General features: G+C 43.9%; 1 protein-coding gene across 1 annotated transcript in view; it reads right to left on the bottom strand.

Moving 5' to 3' along the window:
• Positions 1-18636, bottom strand: part of JAKMIP2 (janus kinase and microtubule interacting protein 2) — a 139388-nt gene that overhangs the window by 62220 nt on the left and 58532 nt on the right. Inside the window, 1 exon segment of the mRNA XM_028528235.2 lies at positions 3225-3501. Within this exon segment, the coding sequence (XP_028384036.1) occupies positions 3225-3353 (129 nt within the window). The 5' untranslated portion in view covers positions 3354-3501.

The following is an 18636-nucleotide window of genomic DNA, read 5'->3' on the forward strand; positions in this document are numbered from 1 at the left end:
TTGTGGTGATCATTTTGCAATATATGCACAGACCAAATCATTCTGTTATACAACTTAAATTTGTATGATGTTACGTGTCAATTACATTTCAATGAAACGGGGGAAAATATGTCAAATAAAAAAGAGCATAGGCTTCGGTGAAGAAGGGAGGAGAGTTGAGAAACCAGCTCTGCCCCTTACTAGCATGTGACTCTGGGTGAATTGCTTTACCTCCCTGAGCCTCAGTTTCCTCATCTATTAAATGGGGATAACAACAGTGTCCACCTCAGAGGGTAGTAGTGAAGAGGAAATGCAATAATGAATTAAAACACCTGACATGCTGGCCACAAACTAACTGCTCAAAAACGAACACACACACACCCCTTATGAAGTAGACACCACTATTCTCCCATTCGGTGGATGAGAAAAGGGAAAGATTTCGTGACCTGCTCAGGGTCACTCAGGTGCTAAGTGAAAGCGCTGGCATTATGCCAGGAGAAAATGCGTTTACTACAGCATGACAGGCAGTAAACACTCAGTGAAGTGTAGCTACTTCTCTCATCAGCCCAAAGCATTTATGACTCCGCTCTCCACACAACGTGCTCGGGAAATGTCACTGGGATGATCTGTCTTCCTGGAAAAATAAGTAATGCCCCATCGCCCCGAAGGTTTCCACTCTCTAACTAGTCTATTCCCCAGGAGCCAAACTGCCATTTTATCACCGTCTTGGAACCAAACCGAGAGTGTGCATCCACATCTGGGCATTGTTCATATTCTCTCTCGTAACGCCTGAGCCTTGGAGACACAAGTCTATTTATTTTAATAAAACTGCCTTATGACTTGTTTGCCCTCCAAATTCCCTTTGTTCTTCGGGGAAGGCTGCTGACAGGCCGTGAGCCTCTGCTTGAGCCCCTGCGCTGGGACTATAATTAACTGCCAAGGAGAGGGCGACAGGGAGGCAGCCTGGAGGGGGAGGGTAGGGCAGTGCTTTCATTCAGAACGCTGCCTTCCAGTCTCCTGTCAGAGGAAGGGGACAGCACCGGACCTTCCCGACTTAGACTCCGCTGCCAGGTCCTGGATAAACAGGCAGCCGAGTCCAGGCTCAGCTTAGCCCTTTCAAAAGACTTGAATGTGTAGAACATTGGCAGTGGATGGGACCCTCAGGGCCCCTGCCTCTCTGAAATCTCCTGAGTGGTTCTCTGTAAATCAGAGGCAGTTTACGGTTACCTGTCTCCGGGCCAACAGGCTTCCGCCTACAAATGTAGTGAATGCAGTTTGTCATCCAGTCATTACTACAATTAAAGGCGGCTGCTCCCTTGAAGTTACATCGCCCCAGGAAACTTAAAGCCAATGAAAGTACACGGACTGTCGAGCTGGGGAGGAATCCTAGAGTGGAGTGTTTGTCAAGACAAAGGCGCAGAGCCACCTGCTCGGGGGACTGTCTGGACGGTTGGTTGGAACTGTAAATCTTGGTCTTCACCCCACTTACTGTCAGAACCTTCGAACGTCCAGGGGTCTCAATTTTAATAAATCCCTAGGTCATTCCAAGGCACGGTGATGTTTGAGGGACATGGGCATGGAGAAACAGATTCAGTCATTGAATTACAGATCGAGACGCAGCGATACTTAAATCTGTCCCCAAGAAGAGGCAAAAAATCCTTGGTCTTCTGACTCACAGACACATTTTTTTTAAAAAAAACATCATGTTCCTTTTAACTTCATAGAAACTAAAAAATTTCCTTCACAAATTTTATATGGAGTCTGTTCATCCAAGGTTAAGGTTTTGCTGAGAGGGAGGCAAAAGGCTTTGGGTGGCCTAATATTTATTATGTTTGGGGGAAGATAACTAATTAAAATTTAATAGTAATGTCAAAGAAGAAGAGGTAGGTAAAATAAGAGAAGGGTATTTGTTGGTTTGTGATCTATAGTTTGATCCAAAACATTTTCTACTACACAAAGAATTTTCTAGATACAACTTAGTGTTGACATGGCTGCGCCCAGCGTGCAGGGAACAGACTTGTCTTACTGCATGTTGGATATTTCCAAATGTTTTCCTATCCATGACCCTGCTTGAGAGCCACACGGCTCTGGTGGGATAAGGGTTACCAAATCCATTCATGAAATTCAGAAAAGTAAAGAGTATCTGTTAAGCCTAGTTAGTAACAACTCAGCGAAGAGCATATTAGAAAGAATATTACTATGACTACCATTTTTTTGAGTTTACTATGTGCCAGGCAGCTCTCGGAGCACTTGACATGAATTTCTCCTTTAATCCACACAACTACTTTATGTACTTGTCTAACTTAAACCTCATCACAGCTCTATGAGACAGTACAGTGTTACTGATGAAGAAACTAAGGTACAAGGGATAAATCATCTTTCGTTCATGCTTTGACTCAATCAAAACATATGTTGAGCTATTCAGTTCTGGATATTTCTCTGGGCTTTAGGAATACAGAGGTAAAGTCAGTCTCTGTTTCACAGAGGTTGTACTTGACTGGGGAGAGAGAAGCATAAGCACGTAAATAAATAAATATGTAATCCTCTACGAAGCGAATCAAGAACACCAGCCTGTGAGGAGTAACTGGGCATGTTCCGTGTTAGGGACTGTGGTCGGATGAGTGACTGCAGCTGCCTCCTGAAGAAGGGAAGGGCAGAGCAAGGCGCTGACTGGGAGAGGAACAAGAAGAGCAAAGGCCCTCGCTGTGGCTGGCATCTCTCTTGGTTCTTCCAAGAGGCTGGAGCAGAGTGATGGGTGCAGTGGGCAGAGGTGGGAGCTGAGTTAAAGGGAGAGCTGTGGGGAACGTCCTGTGCTGGCAGGAAAACCCCTCTGCTTCTGAGAGGCAGAGGAAGCCACGAAGGGTTTTGAGTGACAGGATGTGATAATACACTTTAGAAACATTGCTTGAAATGCCATTCGGGAATAACCTCTAGAAGGTGAGGGAGGGGACTTACCCAAGTCCACAACTATTACAAGTGTCCAGGGGAGGTGGTGCTGGTGTGGCCATTGTCTCAATGATGAGTAGCTGGTTTCCTGAACCAGGCTTTCAACAGAGGCAGAGATTGGCCTTGTGACCCTGTCATTGTCACTTTCTGCGTATACCTGAGCTCACATCCCTCCTGCTGCACAGGAGAACATCTCCATGATACAGAAAGGCAGAGGCAGAAAGGAGCCATGGAGGGGCTGGCAGGCAGAGCAGGGCCAGAGCTACCCTCCAGGCCGTGGCCACAGGGGCCCCACTCACCTTGGACTTCTCCTGATGCAGCTCTATCTGGATGTCGGTGAGCTTGGTCCTGAGGTCTTCGTTGGCAGCTTGAAGGGCGACAATGAGCGCCTCGGGCTTCTCGCCCTTATTTCGCCCTTTCTTGGACATTGTTCCTTTCTAAATGGAGTCTGTTGCTCTTTGATTCCTCTCACATGGGTGCTGCCATGTTACTGTTTCTTATCCTGGAGCGCGATGTTTCAGCATCTACTGTGTGGTGTTCCTTGGCAAGGTCTCCTCAGCCGCTGCCCTGGACACCCTGAGAAGAGACAGTGGTTACTGCAGTGGCCGAGACCTGGGCTAGTGCTGGACAGTCACCCGCAGCCTGGGCGGCCTGCAAGAGCCCCCACCGAGGGCTCCTGTCTCCACGATCTCCCATCCACCTGCCATGAATTTTCAGCAACCGTTCCAAAGGGCCTGTCGGATCACGTCGGTGCCCTGCTTCCCACCCTCCAAAGACCTGGGAGTTTGTTGTTGATAACTCAGAGTGCTCTTCCAGCTGCGGCTGCCCATGGCCTTGCCTCATGGCCTCCACTTCACTCACATGTACTCCAACCATAAGGAATGCCTTTTACCTTGCTGGTTCTTCCTCTCTTCCATAAGGGCTTCTCCTACTCTATTCGTTTTCCCTGTCCTCTGCCCGGATTCCTCACACAGTTGTCCCTTACATCCCCACCTCACACTCGCCACACACAGTGTCGTCTGACTCACTTCTAGGACTCCTTCAGGTCTCAGCTGCCACATCCGTTCCTCCTGGAAACACCCCCTGGGTCCTGCGCCCTTATTGTTAACTGGGGTCCCCCTGAAACTGTGAACTTGGTGAGAGCAGGAATGTGTTGTTTTTATTTACAACTTGCTTCTCAGAACCCACCACAGGCCTGGCGCAGACCAGGTACTTCATTAGTCTTTGTATCAGGAAGTCACCTATGCAATGACCTCATGGTCACCCCAGAAAGAGCCCCAACTTCAAGAAAATCTGATACATAAAGACCGAGAATTATGTAATGAATAAGCTGTGAGAAGTGAGGATAATTATACTGGGTTAATTGTATTTATTCATTCAGTCAGTATCATTAGGTTTCCTTCTATACTGTGCTCGGTACAATATGTTGAAATTAAAAATGTTAGTTTCAAGGAAAAACAAAACCTCTATCTCTTCTATCCATATCACATCATCATCCTCATCATCATCATCATTGGATAACTGCTTTCTAAAAAGTAACCGTTGTTTCAGAAGTGTAACAAGACTTCTCCTTCTGATGGGGTAAGGAAGGCTCCCTGAAGAGGGCTGCATGGCCTTGAACTTGAGGAGTGAGTAGGATGTTAACAGGAGAAACAGGTCAAACATATTGGCTGAAAGAAATGGCGGGTGCTATGCTACAACAAATAGAAGCACAGTAATAACTATTTTGTGGTAAGAATGGGGCTGATTAATTACAACTCAGGACATGGTTTATGGCAACTAATGTTGGAAAGGCTGCCTGAAATGACAAATTGTGGAAACCTGGAATGCCGATCTTAGAATTTTGGAATTTTTTTTTTCAGTAAGCAGGGGACTCTGCTAAGTTCCTGGCAGCACTCTGGCAGGGTCACTCTGGTGGCAGAGTCGGGAGAGCGTGGAGGTGGGGAGCCCACCCCCTGAACTTGCTAAGGTGGAGGATAAAGAATGAAGGCTGAATCGGGACAGTAGCAAGAAGAAAGAAACAAAGGAGATGTGTCTTGATTTACAAATTCTTAAATGCTTCATAGGAACAGGGAGGTTAGAAAAGTTTCAGCACTAATCTGTCAGTCAATGAAAAAACATGATAACATGCCAGAGGAAGTCTGCCATGCAGCCTTTCAGAAAACTGAGTACTGTATTATGCATGGATGTGCTTCAGTCCAGGGGACTAAGAGCAAATCCTCCTGATCACACATATGTTCTGGCAGCTGTTTCTCCATCAAGACCCCTGGTATTCAGTGTCAGGACCACGCTGGGATCCTGGGATTTCTGCTACCCACCCCGTGAGCTCTGGGACCATGCCTCTTTTGTCTGTGTCCCTAGGGAAAGGGGGTAGGGGAAGGTTAGGGGATGGGAGAATAAGTCTGTCTCTTGTAGTCATGAAACTAAGCACCACTATTCCCCAAAGATGTGGAGTTGTCCTTCATGCTTGTTTCGCAAGTGATGCCAGTCCATTCAAGTGTATGCCTGGGAGACTTCTAAGGGGCAGCATTCTTTGATTTCAGAATTAAAATGAATTCAACAAGTATTACTGAAAACTTGTTTAACAGAAATCATACAGTACTTGTCTTTCTCTTGCTGGCTTATTTCACTTCACATAATGTTCTCCTGGTCCATCCATGCTCTCGCAAAGGTAAGATTTCCTTCTTTTTTACAGCTGAGTAGTATTCCATTGTGTAGTGTAACCAGCTTTTTTGTTCACTTATCTACTGATGAATACTTCGACTGTTCCAAATCTTGGCTACTGTAAGTAATATTGCAATGAACATAGAGACAGACTCATAGAGAGCAGGTTGGCAGCTGCTGGCGGGGGGAAGATTAAGGGGCTGGGTGGGAGAGGTGGAGGAAATGAACAAGAAAAAGAGAGAAAAATCTCATGGACACAGACAACAGTGTGGTGACTGCCAGAGGGAGGGGAGGTGAAGGGAGGTGGAGGAAGGTAAAGGGGGGATAATGGTGATGACAGAGACTGACTTGGGACTGTGGACACACAACACGGTGTACAGATGGAGTGCTGTAGAACTGTGTACGCCATGCTTTGAGATGTCATAATCCCTGTTGCTACCCTTTGGACTCCCAGCTTCATTTCACTCCTGCGCACTGTTATCTTGCACTATGCTCTTTTATCTGGATTCAGGAGGCTTTCCCAAGGATGAGTTTAGCAAAATAAATCTCTTAACACTAATATTCTTATTTGCCTTGTCCTTTCCTTTCTGGGATTCAAAATTAGTTCTGCAGCTATTGTAGAACAAGAGTCCAAACAATTACACTCAAGGTCAGACAGAGCAAGAAAAATGAGCCAGAGGTCTTGCCTGAAGTAGGCGTTTGCTCTCTGTGGACACTGTTGTTGAGCGCAAACTGGCATGGGAATACCCGAGTCATTTGGGGGAGTCGTCTCCAGGTAATTATATTTACAAGTGGACAGGATTTTCTATTTTAGGTTTAAGTGAAATACGTATAACTTATTCTGCTGTTTCCTTGGTGACTGATTTCAAAGACCTGGAATTTAAAAAAAATACTATTATAAAGGCACCTTTGAATGTCAAACGTGAGCACAAATTTCTATATATAGGACATGCATAATGTGCACCTGCTACTTAAAAAAGACAGAACAATTAATCTGTATTAAGAATATTATTTAAGTAAAAGTGCATAAAATTTGAATAAAATAACTTCTGGATACACTATATAGCTCTATTATAAAGGACTGCATTTAATTTTCCACATGCTACTAAAAAGAAACTGGCTATCAATATTTTCCCTGTTATACTATACAATGCTGCAATACAGTAACTTACAGAACAATATAGATTATTCCTTTTTAACATATAGAATTCTGTTTTGAGTTTTGTCCCAGAGGCCAATGTCTAACTATACTTTTTTTTTTCAGTTGATGGGATTTTTGAAGCCAGGGTATGTGGCTAACAGAAGGTAGTCAACGTGGACCATACACTACAGGAAAATCATTTCAAAAACTGGATTGAATGTCTCTGGAGCCATAATTACATGCAAGGTTTTATGTTATAGTGAAGATGATACCATCTGCATCCACCAACCAAAGCTGCATCTGTGTGCCAAAGGAGAGAGGAAACACACACACACACACACGAAAAAGAGGAAGAGTAGCATGAGGACAAGAACTCTCTCTCTGGTTCCTTGTTGACCTCAGCGTCTCGTACAGTGCCATGCACAAAATAGATTCTGCATAAATACGTCTAAATAAACAAATGACTTCATCCAAAAAGAAGACCTTATATTTAAGGCTAAGACAATGAAGGATCAACAGGAGGGATCAAGGAAAGGCAGGTAGGTAGGACAACTGGAGGTTAAGTGCAAGAATACACTGTAAATCACTAGCCTGGGGTGGTAGGAAACCAATGGGTGTACAGCTAGAAAAAGAAGGTAAGGGTAATTATGCATGTCTTAACTGCCTCCATATTGTATTTACATTCTGTTTCATAAGTACGGGGATCTGCTAAACATTTTTAAGAGAAGAGGCATCATCCAATTTTTAAGAGAAAGATTAACCTTGAAGTTAGGTGCAGGGCAGAATGAAACAGAAAGGAACGAGAGGCTAGAGGTCCAGAGAGGAATCCACTGTCACTGTTCAGATATAAATAGATAAAGTTTGGATTAGGATGGAAAGTAGAAGGGCTGTTTTCTCACCTAAGCTAAAGGAACTCTTACGCATCTCACCATCATCTTCATCATCCAGCATCACGTTATCGAGTACTTATTATGGGCTGAGCATGTATAGTGCAGCATTCTCCATCTCCCATCCCAGATTTAAAACAAGACTAGGAAACATGCGGTTAGTGGTCCCTATTTACACATGCAAGAACTGAGTTGATAGATCAGTTCCTGTACCGGAAGTCACAGACTAGGTACGGCAGAGTCAAATGCATTTTAGTCTGAAGATTCTTAGCATTTAAACCAGTAGCTCTTCTTTCCAGCTGGTCAGTGATGTGTGAAGAGTCACACTGTGCTGATTGCTAGGAAGTCATGAAAGAGAAGAGGGGAGGTGGGAGAGGACACCAACCCTTGTGCATGGGACACTGGAAGAACTGTGGGCACCATCACGAATCACTTAGATGAAAGGTTATGTGTGTGCTTAGAAATAACAAGAGATAATATTTTCAGGGTGGTTAATATAAGCCAGGAACTATGCTAAACGATATATGCTCATTTTCTCATGTAATCCACAACATCTTAAATATTACGATAAAAACTAAGCCCCCCAAAGAAATATGGATTGTGCAAAATTATGTAAGTGGTACACAGCAGAGTCAGGATGTGACATGGACAGTCTCACCCCAGAGCCCGTGACCCCAGGGACCTGCTATACTGGAAACATCCCAGTTTGCTTTCAGAGGAATTACATTTGAAGGACAGCAGTGCCATCTTTTTATTATTGATTGGTCTGTTTTAAAAAAACTTATGCCACCCCTTATTTGTAAACGATTTCCAAGAACTTTATACAAATAAATGTCTTCAGCATAGTATATTTGTTAAGTACATTGTAAGATCTAAGACAGTTAAAATGAAGTAGATAGCACATATGTATCCATATATAAAGAGAGGTGTTCAAATAGCAATAGCAGATGATGAGAATCTTGATTTAAACTTATTAAGGCTTTTCTTCCCCCTCTCCAAAGTTTCTATAATAATTGTTACGTCAGTTCTATATTCCAAATGCAATAATGTTTCTCGGGGAGAATGAAGAACTCAGGAGGGAAGTGGAGCAAAGGGAAAGTAAGGGCAGGTGACCCAGAAGCCAGGAGTAAGGCTGAAACACACAGTCACGCTTCTGACATCACATCATGAAAATTCAAATTAGTGAGAACAGAGATTTTGCTCTCAAATCTAAAGTGTTTGGACTCTAAAACGCCTCTCCTCTCTGATGAAGAGAGAACCAGCCACCAGGCAGAGCAGCCGCAGCAAACAGCACGCTCTGCAAACCCTGCCAGCTGAAACTAACGCGGCCAGAGCAGGCTCCTTTGGGCTGGATGCTGGGCCCCTTCTCATGAAGGAACGACACGGCCAATGAGATGAACCTTGAATAGTCATCTTTTGGAAATCACCGGGGGCACTGGTTTTTGTTTGTTTGTTTTGTTTTAAAATCAAGCCGACCCTTCTCAGGGAAGCCTTCACTGCCTGCCAGCCTCTGTGACATCTTACAGACTAGAGAGTGCAGACCGCTCAGGGAAGTAAACTGCATTACCTACGAAATTAACTTTCCCCCTTCGTTTCTCTACCTCTTTTTGCTTCATGAAGGCAGAGATTTCACTGGGCCTGTTCACCACTTTATGTCCAGTGTGTAGCATAGTGGCTGACAGCGGCTACTCGAAAAGAAAATGTTCACTGAAGCAGGTAAATGGAGCCCAAATGAGTTTTCACTTGGCAAGAATAAAGAATGCTCTAAACCCACAAAGTATTAATTAATATCATTCTCCCAAAATACGGACTATTATAGGAAGAGGTACAATCACCACTGACTTACTCATAATGTTATTCTACCCCCATATTAAACTCTGTATCAGTAGCATCTCAGTATTCAGGAATGTAAGCAATGTACTTTCAAGTATTAGCAATTTACATATGCAAAACATACTTTTTCCTGGCGTTTTCCTTGACTTACTACTTCCTGGGACAGAAACTAGGAATTACAATTTCTCACTTAAGGTTTTGAACTATTTCTATAGATAGTTTTGTTAGGAGAAGCAGTCTCAGAGACTCGATTTTTTTTTTATCCACATGGACCATAAAGGAAGATTCTGAGACCCAGTATTTCCTCTTTGCATCGTAAGCAATCTTTGATATTCCAAAGCTCTGGGGTCCTGGCCTGTCATATTCTAGACCATAATAGCATTTGTATAGATAATTATACTTCAACTACTCACCCACCTCATACTGTGACAGATGAATACTACCGTGACTGCTAATCATCCTCATTATCCTCATTGACCGTTTACTCCTGTTGGCCACTCTGCTAAACTCCTTACAAGCATTATCTTTTTAGTGCTCTGAGATGCGTGTTTAAAAGTCATCTGGCCCAGCCCCGAATGTATGATTTATGCATCCTCTCTACAGCTCTCCCCACAGGGAGACACTGACATGTAAATAATGAACTGCAGGCCTGAGGGTGTAATGAGCTGAAAACAGGAAGCACACCAGGCAGTTCTGGGGCGCAGAGGAGAGCCACTGCCCCGGGGAGGCTGGGGACAGCGTCTAATGGAAGGGACCGCTGAGCTGAGTCTTGAAAGATAAGAAAGGACTTGTCACGTGGTTGTGGAAATAAAGGAGAACTGAACAGTTATTATATGAGAAGATTGCATAAAAATTATGGATGTATCCACACTAATGATGAAATGGAGGGGAGAAAGAATTTGGAAAGGGCTCATGTTTATATCTGCTATTAAGCTCATCTGTATTCTTACACTTCAGGTAAAACATTAGATTTGGGGGTGGAGGGGTCCATATTCTGAACTATATGGTGGAAGGAATTGCTTAATAATAATTCTATTGAAATCTTTCTATATGTCAAGCACAGTAGCTACCACTGTACATGTATTATCTCACTATAACAAATTCTTGGCATAGATATCACCTCCACATATAAGAAAAGGATATTAAACGCTTTAAATTTGCCCAACACTATACAGCTGGTATGTCTATAAGCCATTCATTGATGCAACTGTTTCCCGAGAGCCTATGATGTGTCTGTCAAAATTTAAATTGTCAGCCTGATACACAAACATTTGTGATAACCATGACACAGCGCTGGTCTTTCCTTGAGTATCAGAAAAGCAATATATTTTTTCTTCTTTTTTGTATCTTTCTTTATCTTTAAAACTCTCAGATGACTCCAAAACAAGCCCTGTCTTGTAGAAATCAGAGTGCAGGTTTACTAAACCATCTCCTGTCCAGAGAGTGACACGGCTTTAGGGCGAGGCTGTGGCACTACAGAAGCCACGCGCTGCGCGCTGATGGCGTTCGTCGTTTTCTCTGAAAAATCCCATTTTCCAGGGCACTTATGATCTAACAGCTAGCATTTTTCCTGCATGCAATAGGGTAAGTCAAGGGAGTACTTCATGCTTGTAAAATAGCAAGCACAAACAGCTATTAAGTCTTAAATGATCACAGGAGATAGATGATTAAATGAGACGGAATTTGAAGCCTAAAGTTAGGGCTGTGGTTGAAGCGCTCCTTCCAGTGTTGACCTGGTTGCTTCGTGTGGGGCCTGACAACATGCAACCAGTAGTAGTAAACAGTCATCGTACTATTTCCCTTGATTTCTTTGAGAGGGGGTCATGGGATTTAGGGAACGCAGATGATTGTTGGCCTTGGGCCAGAGCTGGTTAGCAATGGAGCAAGGATTTCACCCAAGCTGTCCAGCTGTAGAGCCCACTATCCTCACTCTGTCCCTGCAGTGCCCCCTCATGGGCCGGTGGGGAAAAGTACAAGGAGTAATGCGCATAAGGGGTTTAGGAGGGTGTGTGTCAATAAGTGCTCTCTTTTAAAATCAGTTTCTTTGACAAACATGCATTGAACACATAACAGCTGCCAAGCACTGTTCTTGGCACTGAAAAATAAAACAAAACATACAAGCATCTCTGTCTCATGGTGCAAATCTATGAGTTGGAAGAGACACGATAAGCTTGATAAACAAACAAATTAATTAAGCACTATGGACTATCACAGAGTGCTCTGGGAAAACCATAATAAAGCACAGAGGTGGCAGGAAGTGTCCAGGTGGGGTTGCCATCTGAGATAAGGAAAAGCCTGTCCTAGTTGGTGTTATTCAAACAAAGGCTGGAAGGGAGTGAGCCATGCAGATGCCCTGCAGGTGCCCAGGGAAAGCCTTCCAGGGGTGCAGGGCTAGTTCACAAGCTCTGAGCACAGACATCTGAGGTCCAGGAACTGCAGGGAGCCAGTGGGGCTGGCGGGAAGCAGCTAGGAGAGCAGCCAAGTTGAGGGCGGGCATTAGAAAGGGCAGGGTGCTGACCATGTTGTGCTTTTTAGGCTTTTACTGAGAGTCAAGTCCCACTGGAGAGCTTGGCAGGAGGTGCCCTGATCTGACTGAGGTTTTAGCATTCAAGTGCAATGGTGACAGCAGAAGAATGAGTGTAAGTGGAAGTAAGGACACTGGCTGGGAGGCCACTGCAGAACTCCAGCTTAGGGACGGTGATGGCTTAGGCCAGGGTAGGAGCTTGTAGGTAGTAAGAGGAACCAGATATAAGTTGCTATTAATCTCTTTAAGTTGGTGTTTGGCCAAAATCACAACCAGTCAATTGTTGAGCTGAGATGCGCTATACTGCGTGTCTCTGATATATATTAAGCTCCCACCCAGAAAAGGCATTACGTCAGCACTGCAGGAGAAAGACAAGAGAGTGAGTATTCCTGCCCCTCTGAGAGCTTCACTCTAGTGAGAGGACAGCACGTCATCACGGTATGCGGAGGCAGAACGTGGTCATACGCACTCACCCAGTGATATTTTGAGGGTGCAGTTTTAGGTTCTAGAGATAGAACTGTGGATACACAAGACACAAACTCTTGTTCTCATGGAGCTGCTCTTCGAGTATAGTGAGACAAAAAATTAGCAGGCAAGGTAAATATATAAACTAGATAGCATTTGAAGCAGTAATAATGAGCAACTTGACGAAGATCAAACCCATCCCTGTACAACACGGAACAGTGAAAAATGAGGAACAATGTAACATCCACATGAAAGGAACTGGCTTAGTAAAGTGGTGTGTCCGGTCTACAAATTACTATGTAATAATTAAAAATACATAAGTAGATCTGATGAACCAATGAGACTAACTGCACTTCAAGACATCTGTCAAAACAGCAAGATGATGAATAAAGTGCCAAGTAGGTCACACACACGCAATTCTATGTGTACACATGTGTATATTAAGCCATAATATATTTTGGAAAGATATATTGGGTGACAGGTTCCACCTCATCCAGGATCAGAAAGCTTTCCTAGCTGCTGCATATCATTTGCCCAAACCCTCTGGGGGAACGGAGCCCATCTCTTCTCAATGGGGTGGCCTGCAGGCCATTCTCCACAGCAGTGTGACTGTGTCACCCTCTGCGTTACAAGCCTCACCTGGAGGACAGCCTGACAATTACATACTTTGATCTATCTCTGGAAAAGGTGAAACCCTTAGAGGGGACAGGATTGGTCCTGGGTCAAAAGAAGAGGTCTTCAGTCTCTCTCCTGTCTCCCAGGGCCTTCATAGGGGTCTGAGGGTGACCTGAGCCCCACTCTGGCCTCCTTTCTCCTCTTCCCTTGTCACCATCTTCTTGTAAGGGCCTCGCTCCCTTCAGCCTTCCCAAGATCAAATATGACAAACCACTCCTGCCAATGTGGTGGCAGATAAGGTTTGTTTTTACACACCTGCCCATCCCCCGATACATCGCTTTTATTTTAAAAAGGGGGTTAGGAGCCATAAGCATGGCACGAGATTGTGTATGAGAAACTTGTTACCCATAAACCACTGCACGTAAATTCATTTAGTAACATGATTAACACGCACTCTCCCACATTCTCCACTGTACCCAGATTAAATGTTATTGTTATTATTAACCTTCCCACCTCCTCTATGGTACACAGAGGAAATGCTATTAATAACCCCCCTCTCCCTGCCCTGCTCCTTCTGCCACAGGAGAGGCATCTGCACGGACTGTGCTACGTTTAGAAGGCCAAGGATTATTAATCTTCTCCATTCCTCATACCGCCTAACATTCTTACTCCTTATTTTATAAGTTCACAAAGCGCTGGAACATGCTTTATCTCACTTAATATTCACCACGAGACTGAGGCTACTGCCCCCACTTTACAGATGAGGAAACAGGCTCAGAAGCGAGAAGTCCCTCATCCACGTGGTTAGGAAGTCAGGATGCAATAACCTAAGTGCTCTTCTTTCAGACTCTGTGCTCACATTCCACAACCCACGCCTTGGCCCTGAAGGAGGCTTTAGCACAGAGACTTTCTCTCCCACAGCCGGACCCAGAACAGGAAGTGATTTCCCTCTGTGGACTCCAGGGCACTCGGCGGTGCTGGTTGATGAGCGATGTGCAGGAGGGGCACCTGAACTGGAAGGAAGACCACTAGGTTTGTGCTTTTCCGCACCTCATATGAGGGGAGTCTCTGGGCAGCCCATGCGCCACACCTGTAAGTGCATGACCCTAGGCCTCTTCGGCTATACGTTTGTGTGATATTTTTTGATCATACTTATCCCCTCGTTAAAATGAAAGCCCTGTGAAAACAGAGATGATGCTAGATTTGTTCATCAAGGTGAAGAGCATAAAAAGTACAGAATGTAATTAATGATAGAGGGAATAAATGATTGGATCGATGAATGGCAAGTAGGAGTACAAAACTAGTGATTTTGGCCTTGGGGGCAGGGTTATGGAAAATGGGTCCATCTGAAAGCAAAGCTTCCTTCCTCCCTCCCCCCTCCCTCCCCCCCTCTTTCTCTCTGTCTCTCCCTCTTCCCCAATCTGTCTCAGTCTTTCATTCTCTCGTTTTTGTCAAGTTAGATTCAGAGCATTTGTCTTTCTAAGTCTGTGGGGAACGATAAGACTGAAAAACAGTTCATAACATCAGGGAATACTGTCAGCACTGGCACTGATGATAAATACTGTGAAAAAGGAAAACAAATAATTTCTTTCTATAAGTTAGAGAAATTGGATGCTGTTCAACAGTCTGTCTTAACAAACAGCACAATAATAGTTATCGTACCATTAATTTTGCATAATCTAAAATTGTAGACAATTTTTATTTGTTAAACCAGTAAAAGCCATACAGTGGCTTTTTGTCTGTCTTTAGAGGGAGCTATTTATAAACATAATCACATACTTTTACATTTTAAAATTACAGAAAAATAATGTTGCATAATGGTTAAGAGCAAGACCCTAGACTCAGAGACTAGCTCTAACCACTTACTGTGTGACTTTGGACATATTACTTAACTCCTCCCTGCCAAGCTTTTAATTTCTATCTCATAGGGTTGTTTTTGGATTGAATAAGCAATATACGGAAATGCATAGTAAATGCCAGAGTAATTGGCACATAGTAAAACGATACATTTTAGCATTAACTACTATTAGACATCTGATATTCGATGAGACCATGGTGAGTAGTGATTGAAATAATCTCATCTATCTGTGTCAAATTAAAATTACAAACCGTTTTCCTTTTCATCTTTCAGAATTAGAACACAATGAACAACACGGGCAGGTGAGTGACGCACGGGGTTACAGATGGCAACAGATCTTGCAAACACTTCTTCGTAACAAAAAATGCTAAAAGCTTAATTAAGCTTTTTATTTTTGGCAAGAGAGTAGGGAGCAAAAATGTCAAAAATGGAATTAAAATGCCCTATTTCCATTCTTTTCAAAGGCATCGATTTATTTTTATCATATAATTTTTTTTCAAGCTCAAGTTTTTGTACTTTAATTTCAGTCCTGTCAAGTCAAAATTTCAAAAGACTGTTAAAAACTCGGGTTAACAGAATGTTTTAAATGGTTTAAAAACTCAGAACTACAATTTATTTTGGGGTGGAACTTCTGATCAGACAAATCAGATTTTCGAAGAAAATCAAATCTATTAAGCATATCTGTGGTGTGCGCTCCTTCTCAAAGAAGTAACTTCTCCAAACAACATATTCAGTAACTTCTTTGTTCAAGAATTTTATAGCCAATTAATATATTTAAACCCTCAAACAGAACAGCCAGGCTGGAACTGAGGTGTTCTTGGTGTCCAGTAGGACCACTGCCATTCAACCTCAGATTTACTGTTCAGTTGTCCACTGCGGTCACTGGCCGCCACCTCCACTGGAAATACACAGAGGATTCAAAAGTTCCTATTTTGGCTAGAGAAGATAACGTTCACTTTCCAGGGGGGGTGTCAGTTATTTTGTGAGGTGCTGCCTATCTTTGTGGCTAACTTGGGGATCACAGTTGTATTAGGGGACATCCAGACCACCATCAGTCATCACCCTAGGCCAGAACTTCCTGAGGTGGCGAAGCTGTGCAGAAAAACGAGCCACCCCAAAAGATTCCTGCAGATCCTCTCATTGTCTAGCGAAATTAATGGACCATGCTTGTCAAAGCCAGGCTGTCATCCCCACTCCTTGTCTGTGGCTGGCAAGTCCCCGCTGCAGCTCTTATGCTCTGATGAGGCCCCTCAGGCCTCCCTGTGTGTGCGTTTGTGTTACTTTTCCTTGTGAGAGTCTTCCTCAAACTTCTTTCATTTCTCAGTACTGTTCAGATTCATTCTTTTTTGTTGCTAAGAGCCAGAGTTCATCTTTGAAAACCAACACAGTAAAGATGGGAGCTACTGTCAAATGAAGAAAATAAAACACAGAGAACTAAACAGTTCTGACAGGCAGAGAAATTAAACTTTATTACTCTTGTCCTTTTGACCAAAGTAATGCATACTCATACGTGGCTCAGAGCGTACCAGATCGTGACAAATTTCGTGTTTGCTTAAGGGTCTTCATAGGAGGCTGCGGAACTTGAAGGCACAGGGTAACAGAATCAGATGCAAGCAAGCCAATTTGCTCTTTGTGTGACCATTTTAGATGCAGAACTAGAAAAAACTTCTCCCCTCAGCTTCAAATTTAAACTGAGAATAAGTACTTATGATCCAGGTAGACTCAACCAAGCTGCGGACATAGTGCCAGTACTCAGCATTCTTGTGGAGTGATATTTGTCCTCCATGTGGCAGTTTATAGAGAGTGACCAATCTGACCGAATTAAGTGCTCTTCATACAACAAGCTTAAGCAAAGAAAAGCCTCTAAATTGGCTGAGAGGATAAAAACGCAAAGCAAAATGGCACCAACTGCACTCCACGAGGGAGAACACACTGAAGGAGGCAGACCTCCTTTCCTTCAGCTGGAAGGAGATGAACGTCAGGGTGGCTTCTCTCAGGCTGCTGCAGGGCTACAGTTCCCACGCTTCTTCTCCAGGGAGAGCCAGACGACAGGATTTCTTCTTGCAGCATCATCCAGCAGGAACAGCGTGGCTTCAGCTACTACAGCCCTGGCCTGGGTCCTTGAACCAGACCTTAGGTTCCTCTCCGACTTCTGACCAGGAAAGCGAGGCTGACTTGTGTCTTTTCTTTCCCTAATGTTGCAGAAGTGGAATTGCAGCGCTCTCTCTCTCTATTTCTCTGTGTGTGTGGGTATGTGTGTGTGTGTGTGTGTGTGTATGTGTGTGTGAGAGAGAGAGAGAGAGAAACTAGCTAGAGCTAGACCAGGGACTTTTCCCCTCATTAACTGCTAACTGATTGATAGGAGTTGAGGACTAACATTGGCAAACTTCCTTGACTTAGACTGAGACTTAAGTTATATAACTAAAGACATTTTTATGGCAAGGTTATGCTGAATAATACATACCTCAATTATATAATACATTTAAAGCCACCACAGAGCTCATATCTAAAATTTGAAGATAATTATTGATATTTGCTCCCATTTAAAAGGTGAGAGCCAGCCCTGGCTGGTGTGGCTCAGTGGATTGAGCGCCAGCCTGTGAACCAAAAGGTCACTTGTTGGATTCCCAAGGCAGAGCACAGGCCTGGGTTGTGGGCCAGGTTCCCAGTAGGTGCTCTCGAGAGGCAACCACACATCAATATTTCTCTCCCTTTCTTTCTCCCTCCCTAAAAATAAATAAATAAAATATTTTTTAAAAAGAGACCATAATCAAACAATGTTCTAGAAAGAACTTCCCAATGTCAGGTTGCTACCTGTCTTAACTTTCCTCATCTCAATAAGGTCAGATAATCACAAAACGATGTTCAGGTATGTCCCTTTGGAGGCCGGCCGAAGTTAGTCGGCACATACCAAAAGCCAGCTACGCTTAAGATCCTCTCCTACATGGTATGAGGTTTCCTGAGACTGACATGCTTGTCACTTGCAAAAGAACAACTACTGTCAAATACACTTGGGGAAGTTGGAAACGAATGGAATCTGTCTGCAAGCAGAACAGGAGCTTCACAGGCAAGAACCTCTGAGATAAAGAGGCGACCCAGGGAGAGGCTTTGCCTCCCCCCAGGCCCCAGGCCAGTGAGAGGCAGGTGCAGTGCTGCAGCCCAGGTGTCCCGTACTTTCTCTTCTCAAGAGGAGATGCCGTTGCACTTCCTCTCCTCTCCTCTCCCTGCCTCCCCACACTGGGGCTTGGGGGCTAAGGAGGACACCCGAGGTAGAGCAAGGTAAGAGGAAAGACAATTGGGAGGAATGACTCATTCTCACAAAGGTCTGAATTAGCCACTAATAATCAATCAGCTTCTCCATGGAAAACCAACTGGAATCTCCCTTGTAGCCAACCAGCATGATTATTTGCTCAAGAGTAAAGTCTGGCGGAAGTTCTGCTGTCTTGACTTCTACATACCTTTGGCTACCGACAAGCATTTGTATTCGATATTACTGAGTGTTCTTCATTTGGTTATAGAAAGTTTAAAATAGAAAAGGTTTTTCTGTTAAAAATTTTAAATTTGCCCTGGCTGGCATAGCTCAGTGGATTGAGCACGGGCTGTGAACCAAAGTGTCGCAGGTTCGATTCCCAGTCAGGGCACATGCCTGGGTTGCAGGCCATAACCCCCAGCAACCGCACATTCATGTTTCTCTCTCTCTCTCTTTCTCCCTCCCTTCCCTCTC

Source organism: Phyllostomus discolor, chromosome 13, assembly GCF_004126475.2.
Source record: "Phyllostomus discolor isolate MPI-MPIP mPhyDis1 chromosome 13, mPhyDis1.pri.v3, whole genome shotgun sequence".
NCBI lineage: Eukaryota > Metazoa > Chordata > Mammalia > Chiroptera > Phyllostomidae > Phyllostomus > Phyllostomus discolor.